This window comes from Hemibagrus wyckioides, linkage group LG13 (genome assembly GCF_019097595.1).
Source record: "Hemibagrus wyckioides isolate EC202008001 linkage group LG13, SWU_Hwy_1.0, whole genome shotgun sequence".
Lineage (NCBI taxonomy): Eukaryota > Metazoa > Chordata > Actinopteri > Siluriformes > Bagridae > Hemibagrus > Hemibagrus wyckioides.
The window spans coordinates 9,693,019-9,703,782 of NC_080722.1; the positions used below are offsets into that span (position 1 = coordinate 9,693,019).

Genomic DNA, 10,764 nt, shown 5'->3' on the forward strand with positions numbered 1-10,764 from the left:
AATGTATAACGTGTAAAGGTGAAGTTTGTAGGTATACTATTAAATAAATAGAAAATAATAAAGGGGGGTAGCACTTTTTACATGTACAGTTTGTTCATTGGTCACTTTGTCACTGTGTTTCTGACCACAGCATTGCCTTTGGCTGGATATTTTTTGTTGGACTTTTTCTTCTCCAGTCAGTAGAAAGTGTCACAGTTTGGTTTTAAAAAAGTTCATCTGGGGATGTTTAAGGTTCAGCTATTTAATTGAAGGCTAGCTTGGAAATAGGGTCCTACTCTGATGTCTTTATGATAGGGAATCACATTAGGCATGTAAGTAAGTAAAGTAAACTAAATTGTTTTCTCAGAATGAGTGGTTTATTATGAGTGTAATATTGAGCCTAATACATTCATATCATCCATTAAATTATTCATCAGTCAGTCTTAGTCCTGTGGTGGAGCATTATATATTTTAATAATTTTTTAATCCAAGAAAATTTACAATTGAGACTTGAGCAGCTGAAGGTTTAAAATCTTGCTCAAGTCTTGCTACTATATTCAGGGGGTAAAAAACCTTCTACAATGGTTCGTTGAATAGTTGAGGATTCATAGCTTCAACAACATATCATCTGTTGAAGGTTTTTATATATAAAACGCAAACGGTTTCGCCTAAGGTCCCTTTCTAAATTTTACAACCCTTCTAACTGTCAGCTTGGTGAGGAAATAATTTTAGTAGTTTGCGGCACACAAAAGGCACACAGTGCTGAATCAATACCCACAGTTATTGAATGAAATCTGTTCATTAATTTCCTGCTGCACTTATATAAACAAAGTGTATATTAATTTGATCCTGGGCCTTTTGCTACTCCGAATAATGAACTACAGTATACGCTTTTGGTAGAAAACGACAAACAAACCAAATATGTTCTGTGGGATCAAATACGTCACTGCCAGTATTAGAAAAGCACCTGATTAATTTGTCACGCCTGAACTGCTGGAAAGGTCCCTTCCCCCTGGTGAGTTAAATATGCGTAACGGGAACCGAGAGCCGCTCAAGGAGTGGAGAGAGAGAGAGAGAGAGAGAGAGAGAGAGAGAGAGAGAGAGAGAGAGAGAGAGAGAGAGTGAGAGAGAGAGAGAGAGAGAGAGAGAGAGAACTAGAGTTGGGACGAGAAAGACAACGCGAAGCAAATGAACGGAGCAGAGAGCTACTTCGCCTAAAAATCCTGACACTTCACACAAAAACTGTGCAACTCTTTCCCCTCTGCAATCTTGCCAAAAGTGCATGCAGCGCTGCAATGATTATCCAAAGGAACACGCTTTTACGCGGCTTCTGCTTTTTACCTGAATGAGAAAGGTGAGATCCGCCTGTAGCCACGCCGAGATGAAGTTCGGCAAGAATATATGCATCTTAAACGTCGGTGGCACCAAATACGCATTCACCAGAGAGGTGATTAAGGATTTCCCACTCCGGAGAGTAAGCCGGTTGCACAGCTGTTCATCGGAGAAGGAGGTGCTGGAGGTGTGCGATGACTACGACCGCGAGCGGAACGAGTTCTTCTTTGATCGCCACTCCGAGGCGTTTGTGTTCATCATGTTGTATGTGCGCTCGGGCAAGCTGCGCTTCGTGCCGCGGATGTGCGAACTCTCCTTCTATAACGAAATGATCTACTGGGGTCTGGAGAGCTCGCACCTGGAGTTCTGCTGCCAGCGGCGCCTGGACGACCGCATGTCCGACACGTACACGTATTTCTCGGAGGATGACGGGAGAGCCGAGGAGGATTCGCGAGTGGGCGATGAAGAGTCCGATGTGAGGGGATCGTGCACCGAGCGCGCAAACCCGGGCTGGCTCGAGCGCATGCGGAGGACCTTCGAGGAGCCTGCGTCCTCCGTGGCCGCGCAGATCCTTGCTTCGGTCTCCGTGATTTTTGTCATTATTTCCATGGTCATCCTGTGTGCCAGCACCTTGCCTGACTGGGACACAGCCAAGAACAACACAGTGGAGGAGCACAGGTAAAACAAAGGGCGCCGATTTGATTTGGAGCGAAAGAGAAGTGTTTCTTGTAGTAATTCAAACCACAGTAGTAGTAAAAGTGCAAATCCTAATCAAGAGCAAAGCTGAAGGGAAGCTTTCTCTCTCACACACACACATGTTCTGGTCTTGTCAGGTATTTCCTAACGTCTTGTCTTTGTGTCCATGTCTGTGCCCAAATTGTAACATTTTTCTGTTTTACAGTAAAGTCACATTTCATTTCGTTTGTCTTTCTTATGCAGTAAATAAAATACTTTTTCATGTGCTACCCTTAAATTATATACTTGATAGACAACAATACTGCATATTGCCCGATCATAAACTATGGAATATAACAATAATCTTTAAATATGTTCCTTACATATAATCGTGGCTTAATAATGCTAAAAACTAAACAAATTAAAATCATTTATCCACATTTCTGAATTTGTGTTAAATTGACTTTTGTAAAGAATTTAAGAAAAGCTGCACAAACATAAATTTTACAGTTGTAGGATCTCAACCTGTTAAACGAAACAGACTGCAAAACAGGCTGAGAGGGGTCCTGAAGAGGAGAGGTGTCCTTATTGTCCAATAAGTGGCGCTACAAATCACATGTGAGGAACCCTGATTAGACTCGAACAAAATCAGACAGGTGGTTAATGCGAAATGGCTCCCATATACATATATATTACAAAGAATAAAAAGGGAGTAGTCACCTACTGTTTAAAAAAAGTAGGCTATAAAAAGACATGAGGCATCACTGGGCCATGCCAAATATCAGACATTGAATTTTATATATATATATATATATATATATATATATATATATATATATATATATATATATATATATATATATATATATATATATATATATGCATACATTGGATGCAAATAAAATTTTGTAACTGTTCTTTGTTTTCCTTTGTTTAACCAAATCCTTATGCTTTAGGCAACAATAATATAACATAATCAGCACTGCAGCATTTTCCCCTTCTGTTTCTATTCTATTCCTTCCTAATTTCAGCCTGATTACCAATAGATCTTGCCCTGTATCACTAAATGATCTGGGAAAACACAAGCTGACAGAGTGATTAATGAAAGCATGAATCCATAAATGTGAACATCATAAATCCTTGTGCAAATGAGATTCTTGATCATATTTGTTTGCACCAGGCTAGAGCTCTATAACTTTGAGAGTATTTTGTTTTGTGTTTTATTGATCATCCTGCACTGCACTGCAACTTTGGTCCATACCCAATTCCCCACATTTAAATTATACAAAATTGACTCTCTCTCTCTCTCTCTCTCTCTCTCTCTCGTTCTTTCAGTAGCTGACTTCAGCAGGTTTATTTTTCTTTGCATCCAATAAAAAGTGGAAAATGAAATGCTCAAATGGTGCATTTTATGCCTTTGTATTTATGGCTCCAAGTGTAATGAGCAGTGTAAAATCTCCTTATTTCAACTGAGTTGACAGATTGTCCAAGAAGGAAATAAGCCCTGTTACTCTTTCCCTGACTAATATTTCTCCCCCATTGTTTCCAGCCTGTATGTTCACTGGCATTTGTCTCTTTTGTACTGATGTCTTTGGACAATTTGTGTGTCCTGTGCATTCTTGATTCCATGTCCTTCAGTATCACGAGGTCAGATATGTGTCACTGTGTGTTCATGAGGCACTTACAGGGGATAAATATAAAAGTGTTGAAGTTTGTAATGCATGCAGATATGAATGATGCCAAAAATGCCAGAGGTTGTGCGGTAAATGTTTTCACAAGATTATGAACAGCAATATACTGATCCTAATTTAATGAATGCTACAGTGTGCTATTGCTAGTCACAATGGTGGGATCTGGGAAACTGAATGTAGTTTAAGAATATGTCCTGGGATTTAAAGGTGCAGTACTATTTATCTTCTGAAGTAAAAGACCTACCTTTAAGGATTTGGTCTTTGATACTCTGGCATTTGTGAGCAGAAACAACAGTGTTTTACTTAAAGTCATCATTTCTACACTCTCCCTTTTTCACACTGAAGCTTGATGTTGATACTTCTTTATTTCAGCATGCCACTATGCTGCCAGTGTCTGTTTTTTAATGTGTATGTCAGTCCAATGGACCTGTAAAATCACTCAATTTGAAAGTCTGTAATGTATAACAACAAAAAAATATATACTACAATACAGCATAATAATTCAGCCAATGGGAATCTATGCCTGTAGCTTCAAAGACTAATATAATCTATGAGCAGCATCAAGCTTTCCATCTGTGTAGCTGTTTAAGTCTAAAAGACACTCATTATTTGCATGATGACATTTAAACGTATGATCCTCAGACTGCATGATTGCATTTTAAATGCTGTAAATTAGACATAAGCCTAAATCACCTGTCAAGGAGCAGGCAGTAGTGCTATTAGCATGAATTGTAACCACTGTCCTTTACTCACTTTCTCTCTGTCCTCTCTCTCTCTGCCAGGATCATTGAAGCGGTATGCATTGGCTGGTTCACTGCCGAGTGCATAGTGCGTTTCATTGTCTCCCGGGACAAATGTGAGTTTGTACGGCGGCCTCTGAACATCATTGACCTCCTGGCTATAACACCTTACTATGTATCAGTGACCATGACAGCTCTGACTGGGGAAAACCCGCAGCTTCAAAGAGCAGGGGTCACACTGCGTGTGCTGAGGATGATGCGCATCTTCTGGCTAATTAAGCTGGCACGCCATTTTCTTGGTCTGCAGACGCTGGGGCTGACGCTGCGCCGCTGCTACCGTGAGATGGTCATGCTGCTGGTGTTCGTGTGTGTTGCCATGGCCATCTTCAGCGCTCTGGCTCAGCTTCTGGAGCACGGGCTGGATCTGGAAAGCAGCAATGAGGACTACGCCAGCATCCCGGCAGCCTGCTGGTGGGTTATTATCTCCATGACCACCGTAGGCTATGGAGACATGTATCCCATCACAATGCCGGGCCGCGTGCTGGGTGGTGTGTGTGTCGTGAGTGGCATTGTGCTCCTGGCTCTCCCAATTACCTTTATCTACCACAGCTTTGTGCAGTGCTACCACGAGCTCAAATTCCGCTCAGCACGCTGCGTGCGAAGTCTCTCTGCTGAATTTCTCAACTGACATTGGTTTCTATGGGACATACTGGTCCAAAGTCCATCTCCGTTACCCCTCATCTGATATTTCTGTGCCTTTGTTACAAAACCTTTAACAGCCTCATGAATTGTAAGCTAAACTATAGAGATATGATCTGAGAAATGACTACTAATGACTACTAAAATGACTACTAAAATGCAGCATCTCTACATTTTGACCAGTTTAAATGGTAACAAGTACCTCAGACAACTGTGATTCATACTTTGATTGTAAGTGACAGGAGAACAATACAAAGAGATCCAATGTGAATAGCACACAGCAATCATAACAACCCAAAGGAACTACATAAGCCAGGGTTCTAAGCCCATCTCTGTGAAAACCAATGAAACTGACCCAAAGAGACAGTATATCTCTTTTGTTTGGTGATATTTAAAAAGAACAACTGTGGCAACAGCCTGCACCAGATGGCATGGCACCTATGAGGGGCGTCTGGCAAGCCTTTTCGGGTCTTGACAGTTCTCCAGACCTTTGTCGGCTTTTCCTCAAAAGCCCTGGTCTGGCTTTACAAACAGAAACACTTTGTTCCCATGGTGAAATATCTCCAGCCCATTAGACTGTTAATTCAGATCAATTTGCTCCAGATATGAAGAAAGGAACAACAGACAGAGGTCATTAAAGAAAACAATTATTTATTACGACTGAAGGGATGTTTTGGAAAGTTTAGGAACAACCTACAGCAAGGTGTAGTTTGTTGTCCTAGTGGATAACAATCAAAATTCCAGTCAGTGTTGCAGCCACATTTGATCCTTAACTTCAAGAAACAAACATCAGATGTTGAGCTACACAAGGATAAAGCCACCACCTGCCCATATCTCAATCGAAGAAGATGACTGTGCGGACCGAGAGGTGTTAACTAAATTGATTAGCAAACACCTCACCCACACACTCAGCAGTCGGAGAGCTGTCACTCTCCTCCTCCTTCACCATACACATACGCAAGCACAAAAGCCAGCCTCTCTCCATTACTGGCTCCTGCCTAATCTGTGGTTAGGACTACATTGAAAGCAAATACACAGTTCATTCACCTGTAGATTTGTTTTCTTGATAGCATCAAATGTTATGTTGGAGAAAATCTAAGAAGGAATGTACTTAAGTAATGACGCATGCAGTGGTTTGTCTAACATTATTTCTCATACCTACACATGTTTGGTAGATGTAAACATTTGAAACAGAAAGAAAGGAAAGCTGGCCCTTGCACAGGTATGATGAAGATAATATTACCCAGTGAGCACCAGCTGACCAGACACATTCATGGACACTGGACCATCCTGGTCAGAAAAAAGTTCATTTTGCATTGGTCCTTTTTAATGTTATATAGTATATTAAATTATATTATATTTTTTATGCAGTCTTTTACAATTGAGTGCAATAGTTTGTATACCTTGTGACGAAATGGACAAAAGAAAAGTTATATAATATGTTATAGCATAATATAATATAATTTGTGAATGAGAATTTTCACAGTTCAACAAAAAAAAGAACAAAAAATGGCAAATGTTAAAAAAGTATAGACATTCAAAAGTAGCACCCTTGGAAGCCTACTCTTTACCTCTTCAGCTGTGTCTAAACTCCTGTATATTCTTGGAGGAAATAGAAATGGGCTAGCTGTATACAAAATGATGGAGCAGGTTTTTTTTTAATAAATAAAGAGCATTTGCTTTAAGTATATTTGATATCTGCACATATATATTGTATAATATATTGTATATATAACTAGGTAGACACATTATTTTTGACACCATTTGTGTCAGCAAAAAAGTATTTTTGTACTCTACTGATGCTATGATCTACAAATATGTCAGTTGATGAACAGTAAACGTTTAAATACAGTTAAAGTTTATTATTATGTGCAGCATAATATGGACATGAACAAGACTGCAGACTGGACATGCACATATGCTAATTTTGTAAGAATTGTATAAAGCTTAGACACTCAGCTGCTTGCTTGCCCAAAGCTTTCTGTAGATCACAGTTAAATATGCGCTGTTAATCCATAATACTCTAGGGTTTTGTGGCTATTTTTTTCTCTTTGCCTGCTAGGATCTTCTTGTTAGCAAAGTTGGCAGACTTTCCTTGGGGAACCACTGGGAATACAAACTTTTGCAATCAACTGTTTATTTTTCCACCTCTATCAAAGGATATAATACAGATTCTTACTCTGAAAAAGACTACATTTTTTAACATCTTAGTGCTCACTGGGTAATTAGTCTCACCACATTCAACTTTTTAATACATTCTGCTTTGTAACTGTGAAGCTATGAATATTGCAAAAGTGTCATGAAATACTTCATGCAGCTATTAGTTGTAGATCCTGAAAGATAAACCTGAAATAATGTTTGATGTGAGAAAAATGTACTTGCCCTCTACTAAAGAAACACATGTACATATGTTTTATATTTAGCACATTTTTGGCAGGCTTTATTGCAGAAATATTTGGACTCTTAGAAAATAAAGTGATGCATTTGCATTTTGGCTGGATATATGTCAGTTCTTCCACTTTCAACATTACACTTTGACCTCTGGGAATATTTCATTATTGTACTCACTATTGTATCTCTCTCTCTCTCTCTCTCTCTCTCTCTCTCTCTGATATACACATACATAAAAAACTATGAACGGTGAAATGAATATTTTGTTATAGTGGTCCCTTTCAAGGGGTGGGAAATATTAGCCAGCAAGCAAACAAGCAAAACTGGGCAACTCTATGGATCCGAGAGACTTTGACAAAGGGCCAAAGTGTAATGTCTAGATGATTGGGTCAGAATTCCTGCTATGGAGTGGTATCCCAGAGAAGAAGTACAAATTGCTGAAAATGTCAACGGTGGCTGTAGACAAAAAGGTTCCTTTTATCACACAGTTCATTTTTATCAAATTACGTAAATGTTGAATATCTTATAATTTCTACGTCCTGACTGCCGGACAGATTTTCCTTATGACAAATCTCTGGTAATGAATCATATATTCTTATGACACTCCTATGGATTTGACCTAAAAATGGATCAAAACGTTTTGATAAACGTAGTCCATGCCAGCTGTAGTGCAGCTTCAGTGTCATTAAAGTAATAATAAAAAAAAGTGAAACTCTGAAATACAGTAAGATCGTGTAAATATTGCAAAATGATTCTACTTTTCATTCAATTTGTTGTTAGTAATATGCTTTGCAATGAAAAGTATTATATTAAATAAAAAAAAATACAATATTCTTGAGACAGGCATATTTTTTTTAGTTTAACCCATGACTATGACGTCATATTTGTTGGACAGACTCGGAAGAAGCAGAAGGAGCAAAAGCCGGTCGGTCGCGTGCGACACACAGAGGTCGCTTTACCCAGTCGGTGAAATGTATTACAAATTCAGCGGCTTCACTCAGAGGCTCATCGGGTCTGCTTCCTCTACGGCATATAGTCCTCAGGTAATTTGTACAAAGAATTATCCGAAATAAAAGACTGGACTACAATACTATTTGTGTTGACTAACTGGAGCAGGAGGAGCTAGCCTGGAAAGCTGACCTGGGATCGGTCACTGGATATGTCATTGTATCGGTCAAGTTTGGTTCTGACTTTTTGTTGTGATTTTTATATTCAGCCGGAGTCTGTCGTGACTTTACACAGCGGCTTTGGGAGGAAAAAAGTGGAGAGTACACTGGGATCTAAAATGTCCCCTTTTTTTGTCGCCCTGTCGTGGGGCTGCTGCCCTTATATTGTCCCTCTATATAACTGCAATTATCTTATCTACCTCCGATATGTGTATTTAACCTGGAAGATTCAAGGTACATAATTGGGAAGCCCAAAGCGTTTTAATACCCTGTATGCACCTTTCTAGGTTGAAGATGAATGTTAAAGGTGCAGAAAGTGTAAGCTTGAGAGTAACACCTCCACAACAAGGAATACCTGGGATGTACTGATCTGACCTTAACATTTGTGTTACAGTAGTGATATCAGAGCGCTCCGAGTGCAGTCCTTACATGATGCTTATTTGATACTGACATCCTCACAGTAACCAAGCTGACTTTTTTTTGCAAACTTCTGTTTTGTGTCAATTTATGCAGTGCATCAGGACACAACATGAATTGTGTCCCATGTTCTCAAGGAAGATCTGTGTTGTGTCATTCACACCACAAATGAGCCAATTCAATGAATTAGGTCATTATTGACCCAAATACTCAACACTCTGTATGGTATTGGTCCATCCTTAGCAGACAGAAATGAAAGGCTTCAAGCAGAAATCAATTTTTAAATTAATGGCAAAATATTAATTATATCGCTTTCACTCTATCTACACATAAGTTTGATTTATTCTTTGCATTATTGATGTTTGGGCTTTCATAATTAATTATATTTCAGACAGAACATGGGATTTAAAAATCACGTAATGAAAGGCCTAATGATGTATTAGATTAATGGTAGACAAGTGATCTTTGCAGTTTTATCCTTGTATTCACATCATTCAGTTGTGCTAGGGTTTTGTGCATTTGTCTGCCACTGATTCCACAGTCTTTGAAGGCTGGCCTCATGTCTCAAGAGTACAAATTTATTGTAAAGTGATGTAATACAATTATGATGGTCAGACATGAATTAAACTCATTACACTAGACATATTGATTTTGTTTGCCAGAGATATTTCACTTCCATGCCCAAATCTATAAACCATGCTTAGTTGAGTGGTTTGGACAACAATATCAACTTTAATTGATATGAACTGAATGTAATCTGATTCCAGGGTTTAAGGACAAATGTACCCACTGAAGCCTCTACATTGATCTTTGCTACCCCAACTAAAATGATTACTGGATCTGGAGCTTCTGTAGAGTACATGGGTGCCAACAGGGTTCCAGACCTGCAGAAGATATTTCAGGTATGCCATACTTTAAAAGAATGTTCATATATTACTGGAATGATGTGTGTTCTGTTAATGATGGGCTTATTCTCTGTCTTTCAGTCTTCAGATGGTATCCCTGTGCACCTTAAGCGCGGCGTTCCTGACCGGCTTCTGTACAGGACCACCATAGCTTTGACTGTTGGAGGTGCACTGTACTGTTTGGTGGCTCTTTATATAGCTGCACAGCCAAAGAATAAGTAAAGGGTTATTCTCCCCAGCATGTTTGCACGTCCGCACATTGGTATTCATGAACTTTAAAAGAGACAGTAATGTGTGCCTGGGATATATTTATCATTATGTGACAAAAGGCAGTGATGTGTGAAGATTATGGGGAGGACTCTACTTCTCTTCTTCTGACCTCATTTACAGCAAACAGTCCTGCTGCACTGAGCAAAGCTCCGGTTAATACAAAGGGACAAATGGTTGGATTCTTTAGAAGCAGTAAATGTGTACTGTTGAATAAAGGGTATTCATATAATTCCTGTAGCATAGAATGTAAAGCTTTCTCTGCATTTATATTCCATTCACACACAGCAGCCACCTACAGCCCACTGAAGCTAAGTTTATGGTGGAAGTGTCAGTGATGGAGTCTGTTTTAAGAATGGGACTGCAGAAGCATCCAACAGGTGAAGAAGAGGAGGAAACTATATCTCACAGTTTTGTTGATTGCTGCTACATTTTAATGCAACCGGTCTCACCTCTGTGAATGAATACGGTACGCTAGAGCAGCGAGTGCGACAGGCGAAAA

The 10,764-nt window shown here is 39.3% G+C and overlaps 2 protein-coding genes across 2 annotated transcripts; both read left to right on the forward strand.

Moving 5' to 3' along the window:
• The first annotated feature begins 917 nt into the window (after positions 1–917).
• Positions 918–7,968, forward strand: kcng3 (potassium voltage-gated channel, subfamily G, member 3). Its single transcript, XM_058407033.1, has 2 exons — positions 918–1,989; positions 4,460–7,968. The coding sequence occupies exons 1-2, from the start codon at positions 1,325–1,327 to the stop codon at positions 5,103–5,105; spliced, it is 1,311 nt and encodes a 436-aa protein (XP_058263016.1). The 5' UTR covers positions 918–1,324; the 3' UTR covers positions 5,106–7,968.
• A 437-nt stretch (positions 7,969–8,405) lies between these two features.
• Positions 8,406–10,494, forward strand: LOC131363287 (cytochrome c oxidase subunit 7A-related protein, mitochondrial). Its single transcript, XM_058405659.1, has 3 exons — positions 8,406–8,550; positions 9,858–9,992; positions 10,077–10,494. The coding sequence occupies exons 1-3, from the start codon at positions 8,479–8,481 to the stop codon at positions 10,215–10,217; spliced, it is 348 nt and encodes a 115-aa protein (XP_058261642.1). The 5' UTR covers positions 8,406–8,478; the 3' UTR covers positions 10,218–10,494.
• The last annotated feature ends 270 nt before the right edge of the window (positions 10,495–10,764 follow it).

What these genes read in the sequence shown, in the direction of transcription:
- kcng3 (XM_058407033.1), top strand. Translation starts at nt 1,325, where the DNA reads ATGAGAAAGGTGAGATCCGCCTGTAGCCACGCCGAGATGAAGTTCGGC. An exon ending in AACACAGTGGAGGAGCACAG is followed by an intron (nt 1,990 to 4,459) that starts GTAAAACAAAGG and finishes TCTCTCTGCCAG; the next exon opens with GATCATTGAAGCGGTATGCA.
- LOC131363287 (XM_058405659.1), top strand. Translation starts at nt 8,479, where the DNA reads ATGTATTACAAATTCAGCGGCTTCACTCAGAGGCTCATCGGGTCTGCT. An exon ending in CTACGGCATATAGTCCTCAG is followed by an intron (nt 8,551 to 9,857) that starts GTAATTTGTACA and finishes ATCTGATTCCAG; the next exon opens with GGTTTAAGGACAAATGTACC. An exon ending in ACCTGCAGAAGATATTTCAG is followed by an intron (nt 9,993 to 10,076) that starts GTATGCCATACT and finishes TCTGTCTTTCAG; the next exon opens with TCTTCAGATGGTATCCCTGT.